The 20,763-nt window shown below is 33.8% G+C and overlaps 1 protein-coding gene across 1 annotated transcript in view; it reads left to right on the forward strand.

Moving 5' to 3' along the window:
- Positions 1-20,763, forward strand: part of RYR3 (ryanodine receptor 3) — a 256,141-nt gene that overhangs the window by 94,491 nt on the left and 140,887 nt on the right. The window contains exons 13-23 of the mRNA XM_075151795.1: positions 2,907-3,075; positions 4,103-4,238; positions 5,855-5,950; positions 6,655-6,773; positions 9,216-9,349; positions 9,987-10,228; positions 14,054-14,246; positions 18,055-18,271; positions 18,469-18,573; positions 20,084-20,187; positions 20,644-20,727. Of these exons, the coding sequence (XP_075007896.1) occupies positions 2,907-3,075; positions 4,103-4,238; positions 5,855-5,950; positions 6,655-6,773; positions 9,216-9,349; positions 9,987-10,228; positions 14,054-14,246; positions 18,055-18,271; positions 18,469-18,573; positions 20,084-20,187; positions 20,644-20,727 (1,599 nt within the window). The remainder of the gene's footprint in view (positions 1-2,906; positions 3,076-4,102; positions 4,239-5,854; positions 5,951-6,654; positions 6,774-9,215; positions 9,350-9,986; positions 10,229-14,053; positions 14,247-18,054; positions 18,272-18,468; positions 18,574-20,083; positions 20,188-20,643; positions 20,728-20,763) is intronic.

A 20,763-nucleotide genomic window follows, 5' to 3' on the forward strand; every position in this document is an offset into this window, starting at 1 on the left:
ATTCATAAAAGGGTTCTTATTTTTCATTTTTTCTTGGTAGACCAAATATTATAGTTAAGTCTATTCAAATTTGTCAAACTAACAGAAAGGAATATTGATGCCTAATACTGTTTAGATCAAAAATACGATGGGAAACCACAGCAGCCCCAAGTCCATGCAAATAAACAATAGGAGGAAGTACAAAATAGATCTCTACATGTCTGGGAGGAGAATACCAATTGATTGCCTTCAAAATCTGGGCTGAATCATTTTACCTGTACGTTTTTAATCACCCATCCTGTTGATCCTCCAGCTTCTCTGTCAGTCAGAGGCAGTTCTCTCTGGTGAACTGTATGCAGTATAGCAGATTATAGGCAGTAACAACAATTAGGGCAGAAGGCTAACTGTCAGCTGAGAAGGTAAAACGAACGACTTCTTAACTTCTCTCTCTCAGCTAAATTACTATGTGAGCATTCCTAAATCTCCTGTTTAAACTAACACGTTTTTTTGCAGTGGAATGGATTTATGGGTATTCAAAGTCAGTAACAGCATCTCAGCAGTGAGACAGTGACTATGTCTGATTTTAAGGAATAATTCAAGTTGTGATTCTAAGACTTTAGAATAGAATCAGTAGAATTACCTTCTGAATAGCATATATCTTCCAAATCTTTGCTGTTCTAGAGGGCAACAGAGTTAGTAATTATGGCTCAGTAAGAATTATCTGGGATTGAGTTGTTCCACTAACTGTATAATAGAACTCAAAAAGAAATGTGGAAACAGTGATGGCTATTTCCACAGATCAAAACACCAAAGCCCTTGGATACCTGGGCATTGTGAAACATGCAATATATGAATACCCTAACCATGGAGTCAACACTACAAAGGATATTAGAAAGTCAGAGAATTTAAACAATTTAATGTGACGCCAGACTTGCTCTGTCATAATCTTGATTTATTGATTTATCTTGATTTATTTATCTTGGTTATATAAAGAGCTGTACTTGTCAAGTAGTTGCCTAATATCCTTGCCACACATGTGGCAACATAACACCTTTCTTTTCATGGAAAAATACAATGTTGGCCAATAGCAAAACAAATGTGTTGGACATGAATATCATTTAAAGCAGTTTATCTAAATTTGTATGTTGCTGACTGAAGAGCCTTTGCGTCCTCAGGAGATGTTGAATCTTAATGAACCATTGACAAAATGAGCATGAAAAGATACTGTATTTATCACATTTCATCCCCAGTTTCTGGATTCAAGCCTGTATTTAAACAATATTATTTATGAAACAGGTTTTTTTGAATCAAGGTTTGACTTGCTTTCACCATATTAATGCACTTGCTTCAGCTTAAATTTTTCCAGTCCTCTTTAAGTATATGTTGTGCCTAAAAAGGTTTCTTCTACTGCTTTACATCATCTGGCTTGTCAATTTGTACAAAACTGTTCAGAATGTTTTCTGTCACTTCCAGTTTAGCTTAATTTTGACAGACCTTAATTACCAATAAGTTTGAGACTTTACATGGAAATAGTTGTAAACTGATTGTTCTGATGAGGGCTTTAGTATTCGAATAGTGAAGGGAAGTATCATGAAAACTGTCTTACATGTGTGGTGTATTTGACTTTTCGAATAATACCTTTAGCTATGTTGATTTGAAAATATGGGGCATTTTGAAGCATAGTTTTATTATGCTATTTCTTTTGTTACTTTTGTTCCTCTTCCCTTCCCTCATTCTTTAAATTGTTCATGATATTTATCTCGCCTTACTAAACTTATACAATAATAGCTCTTTAACAAGCAGCAAGGCAAAGATCTTCAATTCAGTGAGAGTTCCATGTTTCCTTCATTATAGCTCTTCCATACGATATGTTTTTGTCTGAAGATTTTTAGGGTAAAATACAATTCCGTGCCAATGCATATTCATTTATAATTGCTGAGATCAATGTCTAAGAATACACAATGAAATTGGTAAGAATGTATGTAGTACTGAAGAAACTATTTTTTCGTAGTGCTTGGCAGAAGTTTTAATTATGATGATCAAGTGGTCATCCTTGTATTACTGCCTAATAGATGAAAAAATAAAGAAAAATGAGTTTATAACTAAGAATTCACTTCCACAGAACCCACCATATGAGACTACCTTTAAAACATTACTTCTTCAGTATCACAAGGGACTACACTACTCCGTTGTATTTCTTGTGCTGCGGATATAAAAACAGAGCCACCTCTGCTAGCAATCAGCTCCTTCTAGATTATGCTATTTATAATAGTGAGTCAGACCCTGAAAAATTGCGTTGTCACCAAAGATTGAGCAAATGCTTGAACAGGAAAGAGACATTATTTTACTGACAACTGAGGTTTCCTTGAAATGCTTTATATTTTTAAATACCACTCTTCTTTATTTCCTATATAGAGTTGATACAGAAAACCTAATTAATGGTTAGGATTACCTGTTATTTTTGTGTTCTTTGCCTAGAAGACTGGGGGTGTACAGCCTCAATAACTGCTACTATTTTAGTCCATCTGCACATTACGCCTATATCATCTATAGGATTTAAGGTATCTAAACAAAATCAGTTACTGTAAGAAAGGACTTTGGTACATCTTTCATCTCTGTTTCATCTTTTTGCTGACTTATATTGTTTTCTTCTGCTCATTTTTTCAGTTTTTTTAAATCATTTCCTCTCTTTACATCAGTGCAGAAAGGGAAATGTAATTCCACTTCAAGAAGGTCCGAGTGCTGGACACCCAAACAATAGATGTTTGAATGATTTACCATTCAGATCAGCTGTTGCTCATATACATATGTCGTATGTATAACAAGACTTGATTTAGATACCAACAGAAAATAGGCTGCTACAAAATACTGTAAATTACAGTGGGAAAATGAATAATGCTGCCAGTCTTCCTTGTTGTTTTTTGTAGTGGAAACAACAGAACACTATCACCCACTGCCCTGCCTGTTGAGGAGATGGCTCAGACTCTGCAAGACCTGATTACTTACTTCCAGCTTCCCGAAGAAGACCTGGAACATGAAGATAAGCAAAGCAAGCTTCGGTCACTCAAAAACAGACAAAATCTATTCAAAGAAGAGGTACAGAGAGAGGAATTGTTACATTATTTTAATTTTAAGTGTATCATGTCACAAGCATTGAGTAGAACCTAAACATTATCATCTAGATGCATGCAAATGATTTATAATGTAGAGTTCCATAGCTGAAATATATATATAAAATAGACTGTAATGCCATATAACTTGCTGTAACGTATTTTTCACTTCACGCTTGTCACAGGCCACAAGCTCTCTCTCATAAAATTTGGTCTTAATACTTCTAAGCATCTTTAAACAGACGTCATTTTTAAAAGAAACGATTGTGACAAGAAATTTCTTTTTCTTTCTATGAAGTTATACATTCTGCATACCCCAAATGAAAAATAAAACTTGAATCAATGATAGATGTTATTTCTGGTATCTTTTCTGTCCACCAGGGTGTGAAACAGGAACTTTTTATCTCTAGAAACTGGAAGAATGCTAGTTTTAGAGAAAGATATGTATTACATAATTGTAGAATTGCTTCTCTCTGAAAATGGAATAATTGCACTTCTGTATAAATAGGAAATATATTTTACAATGTTTTTAGACATGTTTGGATTGCTTGCAGGTTTTCTGTATCATTTTAGTATCCAATCAAACTGAAGTTAAAAATCTATTCTAGTATTTGAACATTTTTGTTTTACAGATATTTTATTGGATAGTAAAATTTCCACCTTTTTTAATGAACAAAAATTCCTTTGTATATAAATTTAAAGTGGTTTTTTTTTCCTATGTAAAAAAAGAGTCTGTTCACAAAAAGTGTAAAACCCTTTATTGTCAGCTTTGTTTATTCCTTACTTTTTAAAATACTTAGCTGAGTAAGGAACGGTATAGAATCATTCTCTAAAATGGATGATTCTGATATAGAAAAATACATATTCAAATCTTACAAGCACAGTAGTTTGTTTTTTTTTTTATTCTAAGATGATGCAACTTTTAAATACGTACAGGAAAAAATCTTTTAAAAGGACAACAACAGATGCTTTTTCATGTACAGTTCGTTTTCGTCTCTGTCATATATGTTTAGGGAATGCTGGCACTAGTTTTGAATTGCATTGATCGCTTAAATGACTACAACAGCGCAGCTCATTTTGCAGGAATTGCAAGAGAAGAACATGGTACAGCATGGAAAGAAATTTTGAATCTCCTTTACAAATTGTTAGGTAAGTCCTTCAATAATCTACTAATGTAAAAAAACAGAATATGTATTCTTTATATTCTACTTGCTGCTTCACCACCAAAGAATAGTTTGTGTGTTATTCATTCTATCATGTAAATTACAGGATTTCTTCCATATACTTACTGATATTTATTACAGAGAACAGAGTTCATTGAGCAATGATACAGCAGAGAAATAAATCTCAGCTAGGAAGAAGATTGGTGCAGCATGCCAAATGCATTTTGTTTTGGTTTGGTTTAATTTAAATGTACCTGTGGTATGCAAATAGGTGTGAATTATTATTTTAAAAATTAGAAAAACTGGAAAACAGTCCTTATATATGAACCTGAAGAGAAGTGATAGTCAGAACTTGTAGGTCTACTGAATCCATGTTTGTCACTTAAGGCGTAGATGTAAATGTTAATAAAAATAATTATATAAAAAAGAAATTAAATCTTTTTTTTCAATTTCAATGCCATGCTTTCTAGGTCAAACTGTTTCTGTATTGTAGTAGGGCCAAAATTATAGAGTAGGAGATATATAAGTGTATTTCTTTAAGTCACTAATTTGCTACCTGAGTTGCGTAATTCCTCATATAGGAGAATTTTGTCTTCTGATGGAATCTAAATTCATTCTAATTTCATTACAAAGAAAGTTAGTCCCGGACCATAGTAAAATATGCAAGTCGAGAGTTAGGACAAGAATGAACCATGAGGTTATTTGCGCAGCACAGACATGCAGATGCTTCTGGTGAAATCTTCTCATTGCTTTAGAAAGTAATGAGATACCATTGCCTCCATTTTACTACAGTCTTATGAGTTTAAAGAAAAGTAGGGTTAAAAAAAACCTCTTTAGTGCTAGGTAGACCTTTTCAGATTTTGTCTTGATTTTCTTCTGCAGGTACATCTTGAACACACTTGTTCTGATGTAATAAAAATTAAGTTAATACTTCATAATAAAACCCTTGACAATTTTATGCAAAATGCTTTTTTATTGTTTTTCTATGATCAGTAACAACTTCTGGAAGAAAAAAAAATCAGTATTGCTTGAAATACTTGAATGCTGATGACCTTTCAAAGTGCAGTCAAGTAACATTGTGTTACGCGCTGCTGCAGTCTAAAAGCTATCCATTCTATAACATGTTTTAATCAGAAAGTAGAGCTAAAGAGCAGTACAACCAACCTGTACTTGAGCTTAAACTTCTGCATATGGTCTTCCCACTCATTGGTAGGAAGAAAAAGAAAAAGAAGTGTTTCAGTCTCTTGATCATGACAGTGCTTGACATTTGCATCAAACAAGGGTGGTGGATAATTTCTGTTTAAATTTAACAATAAAATAAAACATAAATAAAACATATTTTTTGCTGAAATTGTTGTTAACCTGGTAGACCCCTGTCAACTTCAAAAACTACATGCTCTGTAGAAGTTATGTCAGTTGCTGATATTCAAATTAATGAAAATCTTAATTCTTTATTACCGTAACATATGTGTATTTAGGATTTGTCTGTTTATTATTTTGTGAAGTTGTTTTAAAAATTGTGTTAAAATATGTATGATTAACATTGGTGATTTAAAAAGGAAATCTCCTGTTACAAAATTACACCTTGTGGTTTTTTTCCAGCTGCTCTCATTCGTGGCAACAGAAACAATTGTACTCAGTTTTCCAGTAACCTCGATTGGCTAATAAGTAAATTGGACAGAGTAGAATCTTCCTCAGGTAAGACTCACTTTTATCAATGTCAATTAACTATCAGTACACCATACACAGCTGTCTTACATTATAAATGTCAGAGCAGTTTTCCTTAATACAATATGTGTTAGAAAACAAATACACTGCATTTTTTTTTAATTGAGCAAGTATTACATTTAAACAGGCATTTTTGTGGCATTTTTTGGTTCCATACATTTGGTATGTGCAATACCACATCCAATCAGTGCTGAACGTGACTTCAGTGAATTAATGGATTGGGTCAGACAGTATTAAGACTACTGTCCCATTCCTATCGAATAACACCAGAGCTGTTTGTGGGCACAAGTACAAATAACATATATATATATATGGAGAGAGAGAGAGAAGGGGTTTTTTTATACAAAATACCGAAATACTGTAAAATGCTCCCTACTAAAACCTTTATCTCTTTCATTGAAAAGAAGGAGCTAACCTTTCATTTTTCTCAAATGGTTTTAAAATTGTGGCTATTTTCAAAAGAAAACAGAAATTAGCAGCTTCATAATGCATTTGTGTCTAATGTCGTTTACATCATAGTCATATCAATACCCTTTAAAAGTGTTTTCATTCTCTTTTTAGGCTGGAGAAAAGATAGCATCTCTTAAGATACTCTGTTATTTACTGAGCTTTTAGATTGTGTTCAGTTGCACAGATGATTTAATGACAACATTATTTCTGTGGCCTTCATACAGGTATTTTGGAAGTGTTGCACTGCATCTTGATTGAAAGCCCAGAAGCTTTGAATATAATAGCTGAGGAGCACATCAAATCCATTATTTCATTGTTGGATAAACACGGGCGCAAATACAAGGTATGTTTGGAAAAACTAAGGATGTATTGATAATCTTACAATCATTTGTGGAAAAAACCCAGAGAAATGTCTACATGGAGATATGTGATTTTAGTACCTTTAAAGGGATAAAATAACCTTGAAGTACATCTGCAAAATTGCTTTGAGATTAAAAAATGTGTAATATATAATTGCTTTTCAGTTTCAAATACAGCAAATATGTATGACAAGCAAATAGTTAAGAAATATGATAACCAGTCAGAACTTTGGATTTGCTGAGAAAATAAAGCATTCTGGTGGCTGTAAGCAGGTGGACAGAGTACCTTGCTTTGTGATGCAGGGCTCTGCAGAAACAGTGAACTACCATTGTTGTATTTGCAGAAAGGCAGAACTAAATCCTGCAAAGTCATTCCTAACTTGAGTAATAATAATAGTAGCAGAAAAGAACAAAATAAAATGAGAAATCGGAAAAATAATCCAAATTTCTGAAAACACAGGTGTTCAGAAGAAAGGAAAAAAACCCTGAGTTATACCAGAAGAAATAATGGTGGAAATTAATTTAGACATCAATGTGCAATTTATTATGACAGAAGAAGGTGAACACAGTTTCTGGCTGCGATCAGGATGATATCACAACAGAGAGGAGAATATAGTTTTATATGTGATTCTCTGATGTGAGTTTCCTTCCTCAATTAAAATTTTATTTTAAAGACTGGTAATCTGGAGGAAGAACAAAGAAAGTTTCAGTGAGCTGAAATTACTGATTTACAGGAGAAGGTAATACAGAGAACCTAACGAACTCCAGACGCGCAAAAGGAGAGAAGTATTTTTAAGCATGGTTAAGGAGTGTGAACTGATATAAGTAGGCATAAGAAAGAAGTTGAAATTACAGCGGTAAGTTTCGTGTACTGTTTTTTAGCTGTTAGCAAGATTATTGTGCTGTGCCAGTCACCTGCAAAGAGAACCTTTCAGCTGGAGCATCTTAATGTAGACCTCATAGTGAGAACTTAAAACAGAAAAGGAAAATGTTGTGTACAGGAGAAGAATTAGACTGGATAACAGATTTGTGCATTTCCATTTGTAATGTCTTTGACTAAACATCAGTAAGTAATGAAGTAATGTGAAGTAATGAATTTATTTCTTACTCTGGAAACAGTATATGTTGTTCTCCTGCTAGATTAGAAATTCTGTTGTGATTTAGGAAATAAGAAATAGTAATATTATTAGCCAAAATTGTCTTGGAAATTATTGATTTGAAGGATTTTTGAAATGAAAAGTCTTGTGTCAAAAATATGGTCAGCGAGTGCATAGAAATTATTTAAACAGTTTATATGTAAATTCTGAGTTATTGATAATCATTAAGGTTATTAAGACACTTTACACTGAGTACTGGTCAGAGTTTCTGCAGTTATTTAAGTTATTACCTCTATCCTTCTGCTAGAGGTTTCTGCCCAATAACAGAGGTGGTAGAAAGGAAAATGCATAGGCTGGGACATAGCAAAGTTCACAATACATTAGTTTACACTGCTGTTGAGGATGGTTTTGTGCTAACCCACTGGGCACAGAACAGGAGTGGCTAAAATAAATAATCTGTTCTGCTGCTTCTTGTTTTGTACAACAGTTTTCAAAATGGTAATCAACAGTGTGAAGATGGTTCTTTGTGTTGGAGATGGTCTGTAAGAGTTTAGACCATTTGGGCTCATTGCTCAATGATTATTTGTCAGAGCTCAAGTGCATCTTTAAGCTTCTCTGTTTTTTGCAAAAATGTGCAGCTTTGTCCCTCAGCATTAAACAACACTATGTTACTGTGTTCTGTCTTCCAAAACCTTTTACTTCAGTAATCTGTGGGAGAATTATGTCAATCTCTTTCACTTTTCAGATTGTGACCAAAAAAAAAGAAAGATAAAATTTTAGAATAAGATCTTTCTGAAATTCTATTTTCCTTTATAGTGAATTCTTTTAAATGTTTTTAATTTTAAAAATAAATTGATTACTTCTCATATTGAAAACGTTTTCAGAACAGATTCATAAGCAGTTTGAGAATTGCAGTTGAGAATTGTCCACTAATTTTGCTCAGAAAGTTTTTTGGGCTGCAGTAAATTTCTCAAAGAATTTAATTTTATATTTCAAATTTTTAATGAGATTTAATTAAAAAAAATTGTAAAGAGTTGACATACAGCTGTTCTACCTTTGCTTTTTTCTAATCGAAATGAGAATAAGGAATCTCAAAGGAAAGTTTTTGAGGCATTTTGCAAACCCTGCGTTCTGAATTTGTGTTCCAGGAATGTTTGATATCCTCTATCAGCAGTACAGACTACACTTGGTCCATATATGTGAAAAGTATTTAGAAAACAGTCATGATAATGTGTATTATATTCCTTTCTCTAAAGGTCTATTCTGAATGTAAATTAAGCTAACAACTGCCTTTCCCTGACTTTCTTCTGATTTTTTTTTTTTTTAAAGATTCTCGATGTGCTTTGCTCTCTCTGTGTCTGTAATGGAGTTGCAGTTCGTGCCAATCAAAATTTGATCTGTGACAATCTACTGCCTAGAAGAGACTTACTCTTGCAAACACGTTTGATTAATGATGTGACAAGGTATAGTGACATGTTTTATTGTTATATTAGAAAAAATGGAACTTGCATGTCTTCGATAATTAGTTGAAGAAAATACTGTAACCTAAGAGATGTTCCACAGCTTTCAATATTGACACACACACTTTAGGAAGTGTTTATGTATCAACTTCTGAAAAAAACATTTCTAGTAACAATACAGCAATTGTAATGGAAACTGTGCTCAAACAGAAATTGCTAATTAGTAGTGAGATCTGTTCTGAAAGGGAAAGATGAAATTTGTTTCTCTGTTTCAAAACAGAGCATGGCTTTACCTAATAATTATTACAGAATATGTAAACATGCTGTGAAGTACTTGTGTGTTTCAAGAGGGATTTGATTTCCTGGCAACCTCACTCCTGTTTTTTTGATTTTAGGAAATGATCTTGTTACTCCTCTTTTGACTATAAGTTTTTCAAAGCATGGAACCTATACCTGAGAAGATGATTCTACAGCAACTGTATAAAGTCATAAAATGGCTCACTATTTTAAATATTATAAGCAAAATGTGGACATCTACACTCTTATCGTATTTGCAAAGTGAATTTGACTATTATACAGCAATATAATTCATATGTCACATTTTATGTTTACACTAACTGGCTTACATTTTCTTTCTTAGCATAAGGCCAAACATATTTTTGGGTGTTGCTGAGGGCTCTGCACAATACAAGAAGTGGTACTTTGAGTTAATAATTGATCAGGTTGATCCATTCTTGACGGCAGAACCCACCCATTTACGAGTTGGATGGGCCTCTACTTCAGGTTATGCCCCCTATCCTGGAGGTGGAGAAGGATGGGGAGGCAATGGTGTTGGTGATGACCTGTATTCTTATGGTTTTGATGGCCTTCATCTGTGGTCTGGTAAGTACTCTGTTCACTTCCACTTATTCTTACGTTTAGGAGTTACCTACCTTTACCTTCAGTACTTGTGTGTATATAGCATGCTATTTTATAGTGAGCTACATTCAGAACTCCAGGATACCATGAAGTTATTTGAAATTTCAGATCAGAGTTCTTGTCTGAGATTTTAGTCAATATTGAATTATACCAATTAAACTTTTTAGCAGACAGCTTCTATTTTCATGATTTTGATCAAAGATGGCATTTTCCAGATCTAGATCAATACTGACTTAAGTCTATCTGTTCAAGATCAATGGATGTATTGATCTCAGGCAAATTCATTGTATATGGATCTACATTTGCATTATTCTTTCACTTTGTATCTACAGTTGAAGTAAAATGACATTATTATCCTCACACCCATTGACAGATTTAATAAATTGAATTTAAATTTTGATAAATAGTTTTATAAAAGATAATTTTGGCAATTAGAAATAAGAATTTTTACACTATTACCAACTTCGGTTGTTTTTAGAACATAAATTTCTGTGGTGTAATATCAAACTGAAAACCTGTAGTTGCCATGCTATTTGAAAAAATATTTTTATTTTTTCTAAAATTATTATCTAAAATAGGCTTATTATCTAAAACAGGCTTAGCAGAAAAAAAAGAGTTTTTCTAGGAATGCTTCTTAATGTGTGTAGTAATCTAGGAGACTCTCAATTAGTACTGCAGTGAAGTGGTTACCCTTGCAGTTTATAAAGAAGGGAGTTAATGGATGCCAGCAAATGCATATTTTGTGGTCACTTGAGGATCAGTGACGGTAAACTTGTGGTCTTATTAGCCATTCTTTGTTCAAGCAAATTGAAGATGTTAGTGGACTGAGTTAACAAAAAAGTGGAAGTCACTGCCCATTTAATCGGATAGACTTGATTAAGAGCTCTAGAAGAGTAAAAGGAGTTTACAGGAAGGCTCATCTGAAGCATTGCAGTTCAAATAATTTTTGTAACAATAAGTGTGTTATAAAGAATAATCACTGAGGAAAAAGGAGAAAACAGAAGAATCTGATTAGGATGCTTTGGAGGGGGGTTAGTGAGATCCCTCTGGGGTGCATAGTTATCTGGAAAGTGGCTTTGGAGCTATGAGCAAGGCTGTTGTTTTTTTGCGTGGTTATCCCTCCCCTATACTATATCCAGGGAAAAGGATCTAGAATATACTTTTTGTAAACAGGCAGGTTTGTCACAGCAGAATACCTTTTGACCGTACCAATGTATGTTTGGGTAGAGACAACCAGCAAAGTGCTATTGGCTAATTGTAAGAATCAAATGGCAACACAGGAAATGCTGGTGGTTGGTTTTGCTTTCTGAAAGTTCCTAAATACTCTCTAAATAAGGAACATATCAGAGAAGAAATAATGCATAAGGCTATAAAATAAGAAAATATTTAGGTAATTAGTTGTATACCCTTAATTGCATCATCTGCTATCTTTGTAACGTTATTCTTAATCAAACTATCAGTAAGTAATGAAAGGAGAAAGAAAAGCAGTAGGAAGCGAACCAGTTGCTAAAATTTCTACAAGATTTTACATATGTATTCTGCTTACATAAATATTTAAAACAGAGCTCTGGCAATTAGGTTTTGTACCTAAAATGTGTAACAATCTATCTTAATTGGTAAAGGTCTTTCGTTCATATAGAAGATTTTGTTAAGAATATAGATGAAACTGAAGGATCCCCTTTTATTAACATTGCATTAATATGGTCTAAAATTGTATTGTCCCTGGCTTATACCTTAGTATCATAAATCATAAATTCTTTGAGAGCAAATTTTACTGGCTGGGTCTCTGCCTTAAGATAGAATTGAGTTGAAAACTGAATTCATTTTCCGGAATGAGATGTGGACATTTTTTCCCAAAGTTAGACAATTCTGGCCACCTTTTCTCTGACATGTTCAAACATTGAGTTGGGAATGTAACATTTTGTTGTAAAAGACATTTTGTAACAATTTCTTTCACCAGGAATGTAGCTTTCTATGTTTCCTCTAAAAGTCTTTTTAAATTTGTTCAAAAGACTTAGAAAAAACTTCCATATCAGCACACTCTATAGATCTGTCTTAATTCAATGGTTTTGTTTCTCGAGTGTGTAGCCATCCATGAGCATTCAGAAGTTTGGGGAAAAAAAGCAGACATTATTTCAGTCCTTGTTTGTACAATCTTTAATTATGAAGTAGCGTGTAATTTTTCCTTCCAAATCTCTCTTGCATATAGTAAATGATGGTTATTTTTTAACTTGTTCAATTTGTGACTTGTGCTTTATTTACTATACACCATTCAAGGCAAAATCATTAATTTCCCCTATTTCTTAGTGCCTTGAAATGCCATATACAGCTAAGTACTCTTTAATTGCTCAGAAGAAAATAGTGTGGGGCCACACAATTAAGAGGTGTGTTGTAGATAAATAAGCTGAATTCGATTTTATGGCCTTAATTCTAACATTTCCTAATTTGGGTGTGTTTGACTTTTCAATTATATTAGCATTGTTCTAGCATCGGATTTTTTATATAAAATATCTCTGTGTGTGTGCACACACATACTTCAATTTTTTTTTTCAGCACTACTGAACAATTCTCAAATGACAGAAACAATGATTTTTGGGAGTAGGCTGGGAGACATTTGTAACATACTCCATTAGAAATGGCTGAATAAATCATTAATACAAAGTTAAACACTAATTGAACCTCAGAAATACAGTGCTGGAAAGTTTCTTAAATCTCAGATCCTGCAGTAAGGGAAAATTCAGAGTACTTTAGCTGTCCTGAACAGTTAAGAAGTTCCAAATAGTGCTTAACTGCTTAATTAGACTTGCTTTACAGTTAAAATACAATGTTGTGAAGGGAATTGTTTTGAAAGGAATTCTGAAGAGATATTCCTTGGCTAAAAATATACTCAGATACTCAAGTGCGATTGAAAAACTTCAGTTATGTGTAAATGTGTATAGTTAGATTACTTGAGATATGTTATCTTTAGTTAATTGTTATTATAATTGCTGAGTCTTGTGCACGGCTGTAAGGTTCCACCTTCCCAGGTAGGGAAAATGAAGCTCCCTCTCTTTAGTGTATGGCTGTAAGAAAGGAAAACCTGGCCCATTGAATTCTTGATCCATTTTTTGATAACCCAGTATACCATTCTGCCTCTTGATACAGTAAACCTGGATATTGGTCATAATCACAACACCAGTAGAATTATAGAATCATAGAATGGTTTGGGTGTGAAGGGACCTTTAAAGATCATCTAGTCCAACCCCCCTACCATGGGCAGGGACATCTTCCACTAGAGAAGGATGCTCAAAGCCCTGTTCAACCTGACCTTGAACACTTTCAATGACGGGGCATCCATAACTTCTGTGGGGAACCTGTTCCAGTGTCTCACCACTGAATATTCAGAGATATGTGAATCTGGTATTTCACAAATAACTAAAGAAAAAAAAGATTGGATATATCAATGTTAGCTTTATAAAGAGGGCATCATTTACTGTGACTCAGTACTCTTGCATCAGGCTACAGTGTGAACTTGCATGATTTCAGCTGAGCATGTTCTGTCTTGCAAACAGTGTCAGAGATCTCAAGTGATTTGCTCAGTTTATGCACTTTTCTGCCACATATCAATTTGAAGAATGTTGACTCACTGTCTGTCTCTAAAAGCAGAACCATTCATAAAACAGATGAAGGCAAGATCATGTCTTCGTGATGACGAACAAAAAACTTGATGTGTTTTTGAGGAAATAATTCCATTATTAAACCTGTGAGAGTCTGCTTAAAGCTTCTGATTACTGAGTACTTTTATCCTAGGTCGAGTACCCAGAGCTGTAGCATCTGTCAATCAGCATTTATTAGCATCTGATGATGTGGTTAGCTGCTGCTTGGATTTAGGTGTACCCAGCATTTCATTCCGCATTAATGGACAGCCTGTACAAGGAATGTTTGAGAACTTCAGTACAGAAGGGTTTTTCTTCCCTGTTGTAAGCTTATCAGCAGGTGTAAAGTAAGTACAACTTAACTTTAATTGTTGTTTTCTTTGGTGTCTTGTCACAGAAAATATTGTCCAAATTCATGTATAATTTGTTCTGTTTTGTTGTTTCGGTTCTGCCCAACCAGCAGCTGGGAGGGAGGGAGGCAGGAAGGTGTAGTGTAGTGTAGTGATGATTTCGCTTAAAGGATGAAATGTGAGCCTGTTAGCAATTTGACCAAGTCACAGTGTCTGAAAATTATTATTTTATGAGTATTTGGTGACCTGGGGGAAATTAATTTTGTCTCATTCCAATTATCAGTGAAAAAAACACATTAGAAACACAGCACTACATTTGGCACTAATTAAAATTCTCACTGGCTTTCTCAGCAGGAATCATGAAAACTGATACTATATTCACAGTAGGAAACACAAAGAACTGATGGAAGCGGTTTTGGAATCTCGTTACTAATATTGCCCATTTCTTACCTGTTTTTTGTAGCTAAAATACTGAGATTCAAACTTACCATCTTCAGGCTTCTATTGTCATGTTACCTTTAATTCATTCAGAAAATCTGCAAATGTCAGTCTACTTAAATGGCCAAAATACTTGTGTTAACAGTACAAAGCTGACACAACAACAGAACACTAGCTCTTGCACTGTTGTTATAACATGACCAATTTCTGTTCAGTTCATCTTAGAGCATCTTTATTGCTGGTACTGACAGGCAACAATTTTAGGATAAGTTATGAAAATTTTTCACTATGAAAAAATGCTAACGGTCTAGATGTCAATAGCTGCCAGAAACTGCCAAACTTAGAAGAAATAGTCAGGAGTGGACTAAGATATTGTGGTGAAGGAGTGAAAAAATGCAAAGGGCTGGCTTTTATTTAAAGGAGGGTTTCTGTCATGGTAAATGGTAATTTTTGAGATGTGAAGGTTCGGTATGGCCAGAATAGACAGTATATAGCTTTCGTAAGTGAAAGAAAGCTCAAGTTATAAATGGTTCATACATGTAGCAATTAAGAAAAAAGAAATCTTTGTTTCTCTGAGGTGAAGTAAATCAGATAACTAGTTCTCTGTGGGCTTTTCCTTCTGTGATCAATATATAAATACTGGAGCATCTCATGCTTAAGAGAACCTCCCAGGTGAGAATACTAACAGAGACCAAACAGAATAAAGTGGGCCTGGGAAGGGCTTAATAAATCAATTTTCATTTATTCTCTGGGAATGACCCTACTATGTAGCTGCAGTAGTACAAGAGCTTTTGAAAATTTTCATTACTTTTTTCTGTAAAAAATCTGCCTAAACTGGTGTAATTATTTTTCTTCATTCTTATTTGGTGGTGTTTGTGTATTTTGTGAGAGCATTTTCCCTTGTAGTTAATAGTAGCTGATGGCAGTAGCAGGTTATATGTCACCTTCTGTGTCTGTTAATATCAGAGAAATGTTATTACATGGGAATCCTGAGTTTATGAGTGGAGGAGTGTGTTCTGCACTGGGCACAAACTCTTATGTTTCTACTTCTGTTGTGGCTTATCTGCCTTTCCTCTGCTTTCTGTGACTTTCTCAATCACTGATTCTGGGTCTGCTTTATCATTCCGTCCTCAGTTTTTCCTCTCTAAACCCTTTTCAGCACCTGTTTACCTGCACTGTCTCTTATTCTGTTTTTTACTGTAGACATTTTCTCCCTATCCATTTTTTCCTCCTTCTACCAATGGTGCTATGAGCTCTGCTTGTAGTACTACAATATGGCCATTCAAATAATCAAGGAATTTAAGCAGCAACTGTGTATTGAGAATTCATTTTCTTCTATTTTACTTTTCTTCTACTCAGATTTATTTAACCTCTTCTTAAAAAGTACGTAAGCACAGAGATAAAGAAATGAAATATGAGATTAACTTTAAATGAGCCATCCAGCATGTTTTTAGGGAAGTTAGGGGTGTGGATGTCTTGACATGAAAAGTCAACATCTCAAAAGTAAATGCCTGGTGCTTTCAGTAATTAGACATGAGGTATGTTAAATACTGTTATCATGGGAGTCTTGTCTTTCACACACAGCCTTTGTAGTAAGCAAAAGACTATTTAGCATAGTCTTGTCATTCGGGCTACGAAAACTAAGTGTAACTGCTAGTAAATTGCTAGAATGGTAGGCGCAGTTGCCTATGTACAACTCCAAATGAAGCAAAAGGAGTAGTAATTAACCTAAATCAATCTCTTGAACTATTTCTAGCTGTCTTTTAGGAGTTATATGGCTTTACATTTGATTTTCAGGAGGGTTCTGTTTAAGTTTAAGGTCAGACAAATTAAAATAAGTTTTTCAAATTGAAAGATCTGAACATTTCTTTTAAAATGAGACAAAAAGCTACAACTTTTTGGAGTGTTCAGGTTTTTAAAAAGGAGTGTGCGGCATTAGGAGGATATAGCCTGTGTGGAGGTTTAGATACTGCAGTGAAGAGCAGGAAGAAAACAGGCCTTGGAAGGAATAAGAACATCACAAACATCAGGTGAGGTTGAATGATTTGCCACAACTCAGAAAAATTGACCAAGTTGGCAGGAAGCAAGGAGCTATTTACTGGGGTATGGTTGGCAAGGGAAGAATTTCAGGAACGTTTTTTCGTTTTGATTCTTCCTTTGACTTTTGTCTATTTAGGAAGTTAGACTTCTAGGTTTTAAAATAAAATTGACCTCCTTTTAAAGTATTTTGATCTGTGTGGGGGCTTTCCATAAAGAGAGGTCTAAGCTCAAAGTTGTCATCTCAAATACTTAGCTGCCTTGGGATCATTCAAATCTTTTAAACATTGTATTTTTAAAATGAAATTAGAAAGTTCAAGCTTAATAGAAGTAATCAGTAATAATACATTTCTTGTGGACATTGAACCATTTCAGATATTTGTGACTTGTGCTAATGTACATCCTGTTTGAGAAAACTTGTGTGTCTTAATTTTTCTCCTCTTTTTATATTATTAATGTCTCTTACTGTCAATGAAATATCTTGATCTGATAGTTCTAATATTTCTAGAACTGTAAGTAAAAAGTCGTATATGTTGCTTCTGGTCACCCCATCACAATCAATGTATGGGCTAGTTCCTAGAGATAACAATTGCTCTTAATTTTTGTGGTTGTTTACCTCTAGAGTTTGCCTACATGAGGACCAAAGTAATAAGTTGGATAGTTTTTTGTCTTTGTTGTTTTTCCTGGTATACTCTTAAATTTATATGAAAAATATGTATCTGAGAAGAAACAGAAAACTTCAGGGGTTTAATAGGAATCTTGGTTATGCTTCTGAAACTCATGCCCAGTTGCATTATTTGGTATAATTTTGTTTGCTTGATTTATGTATTATGATTGTAGTGGTTTTTTTTCACCATATCCTCTGGGTTTTTTTTCCTCATGTGCCAACTGCCTGCATGAGTGCACAGAGAAGTTACTTTAAAACTTTCAAGTGGTATATAAATAGTCCCTATGGGATTTTTTAGAGTAACAGTCCAATGTAAATTAGATTTGTGTTTCCAAATAATTTAAATGCATTAAAAATTTCACAATTTACAACCATTTGATTTTAAGTAAGAAACATTTTTTTTGAAAATACGCTACTGCATTGAATAACTAGTTTTGCTTTGGCCAAAAAAATTTTCAAAAAATAGTGGGTAGGTGATGGTGTTATTGATAGTATCTGCTAGTATGAATGCTTGGTAACTCTTTGGTATTTATCAAAGCATGAAATACCTGCATTTTTGTAAATACTATTCAAATAAATGTTTAAGTTTCTAAATTATTTATTTATAATGTTAGTATATGCTGACTATTTAAGAGTATAATTTCTTCATTGAAAATTGCACAGAGTTCGTTTCTTATTGGGTGGACGTCATGGAGAGTTTAAATTTCTGCCTCCTGCTGGCTATGCTCCTTGTTATGAAGCATTGCTTCCAAAAGAGAAGATGAAACTAGAACCAGTGAAAGAATATAAAAGAGATTCTGATGGAGTGAGGGATTTGCTGGGTACAACACAATTCCTCTCCCAAGCTTCCTTTATCCCTTGTCCAATAGACACCAGTCAGGTATGTTATGTATGCAATAATATGTCTTAACAAAATTTAAATTCACAATATAAAAACTAAGCTAGCTTGCCCCCTTTCTTAGCAATTCATCATTTGTGTGTTGTGGTGTATTTAACTGAACTAGATGATCTTGGATCTACAAGGTGTGGTAACTGGAACCTTTTCTTATTTGTGGAATTGTTATTCTCCTTTCTTAGATTGCTCTTCCTTTTCATCTTGAAAAGATCCGGGACAAACTAGCTGAAAATATCCATGAACTGTGGGGAATGAATAAAATAGAACTGGGCTGGACGTATGGCAAGGTATGTTTTGAATGGCCTGTCTGGGTACAGTCACCTATATTAAGTTAAGTCTCCTACCAGAAAACCTGGATTTGGAAGTTGAACGGAGTATTTAATGGTGATCTATACATTACGGACAATAGATGAACATGTAAGCTGGCAGGAGACAGTGATATTAACTAGTGATTAGAAGGCAAATTTGGAATATAAATAAGGTACATATTTTAGCACTGTAAGTAATTAACCATACTAGCTATACCAAGATGGAATTCTACTGAAAATCATACCAATAGTGAGTAACCCCTCAACTAACTCTTTGATTACTCTAGCATTGGGAATCAAAGAGATAACAAGCAAAAAGTCCGTTGTGGAAATTTCCTTCTATTGATAATGGAGACAGGATTTTGGTGACTTTTGTAAACATTCAAGTTCCTCAAAGCTCCGGTTTTTTTATTTAATTAGTTACAGTTAAAACTTATCATTATAATAATCCCTTATAATGCGGTATAACCTAACAGCTTGAAGAGAGTAAGGCCATCTGGTCAACATTATTTAAATGCATATGACAAGGCATTCCCTGCCTAATGGATGTCACCAAATGAAAAACAGTTCAAGTAGGCCAAGAATATTGTATTTAGAATATTATGTTAAATTCAACAATTATATTAAAATTGGTACCTTCCCCTAGTAATATAAAATTCTAAAGGCTGTATTCTGCCTTGAATTTAGATTATTTCATCTTGCTTCTTTTCAAATTCAGTTTTACTGGGATAGTCCTCTATATGCCCACCACAACTGTATTCTACCTCAGAAGAATCTTTTTCATTCTCTTATCTTCTGCTGTTTTTACTTATGGACTTGATTTACCTGTTTCTTCAATAACTCTATCATACTGTCTGCTAAAATGTCATTGCTGTTGGAATTCTGAGCTTTACTAACCTTTTTAATGTTTCTGAGCTTTGGCAATTGAAAAAGGTTTTTGTATGTGAAATATTGTAACTCTCAGTTGCCATCAGGATAGAAGCACTGGCCATTGAGTGAGCGAGCTTGTTTAATTAAGAGTCAGATAAGTATTCAAAGACTTATGTTGATATCAGAAAAAGAATGCTCTGCTTTATTATTCCAGTAGAATTTGGAAAACGTTACCAAGTGATTCTTTAAGGTTTTTGAATCAGAATGTGTACAATAGATCAGGTTGTGCTCTATTGAGCATATATTGCTCAGGCATTCAGCAGAAATGTTCATTGAGTTTACAGGCTTGCTTTCTTGTGTTTCGTGCATTTATGCAGAACGCATGAAATTGCTATATTTTTTCAGATTTTGTTGGTTATAGAGGAGTACTTATAGTGTGCATTATAAATGAATTATGGGAAAGTTCATTTATATAATGATGAGTAACTGTCGTTGAGCAAAGATAAATGGTATTGTTTACAATGTCTTCATTATTGCAAAGAATTAACTGATTTTTTTACCCTGACTCTGGCTTGAATCTGGTATCAGGAAAGTACTCTCTTCTGTTGTTTTGTTACAGATACGGGATGATAATAAAAGGCATCATCCTTGTCTTGTGGAATTCTCAAAATTGCCTGAGACAGAGAAGAATTATAATCTACAAATGTCAACTGAAACCCTCAAGTGAGCTTTAAATTTAAAAGAAAATAAAGTTTGGGTTTTTTTTATTTTTATTCAAGCACTTCATACTGTTGTAAGATATAAAAACATTAGAATATCTAATTCAAAGTGTGTTCTGCTAACTTTGCTAGAAGTTCCAGGAACACATTCAGAGCGATTTAGAAAAATCTTGTCTCTACAGAGATACAAAGAAAAAAACAACACCAAATCCTATTGGTTTTAATAAAGTGGAATAACTTTCAAGCCACGCATTTGGACCTTTTTAGACTTTGAAGGTTTTATTTATTATTTTTGATAAGTTAAAATATTTGGGTTTTGAAATTCCATTATTTTGAATTACTTCCCTGGTTTTTAAATATCATTAGTTCTGTGTATTTATACTGAAACCAAGAGAAATTTATAAAACAGGTGAGGATTATTATGTTGTGTTTCACTACTGCCATTTTTTTATGTTGGCAGAACCCTTTTGGCTCTTGGATGTCACATTGTTCATGCTCATCCAGCAGCTGAGGAAGATCTCGAAAAAGTCAAACTTCCTAAAAAGTACGTACCTTATGAAAACTATTATATATTATTTGT

The sequence above is a fragment of the Calonectris borealis genome, chromosome 5 (genome assembly GCF_964195595.1).
Source record: "Calonectris borealis chromosome 5, bCalBor7.hap1.2, whole genome shotgun sequence".
NCBI lineage: Eukaryota > Metazoa > Chordata > Aves > Procellariiformes > Procellariidae > Calonectris > Calonectris borealis.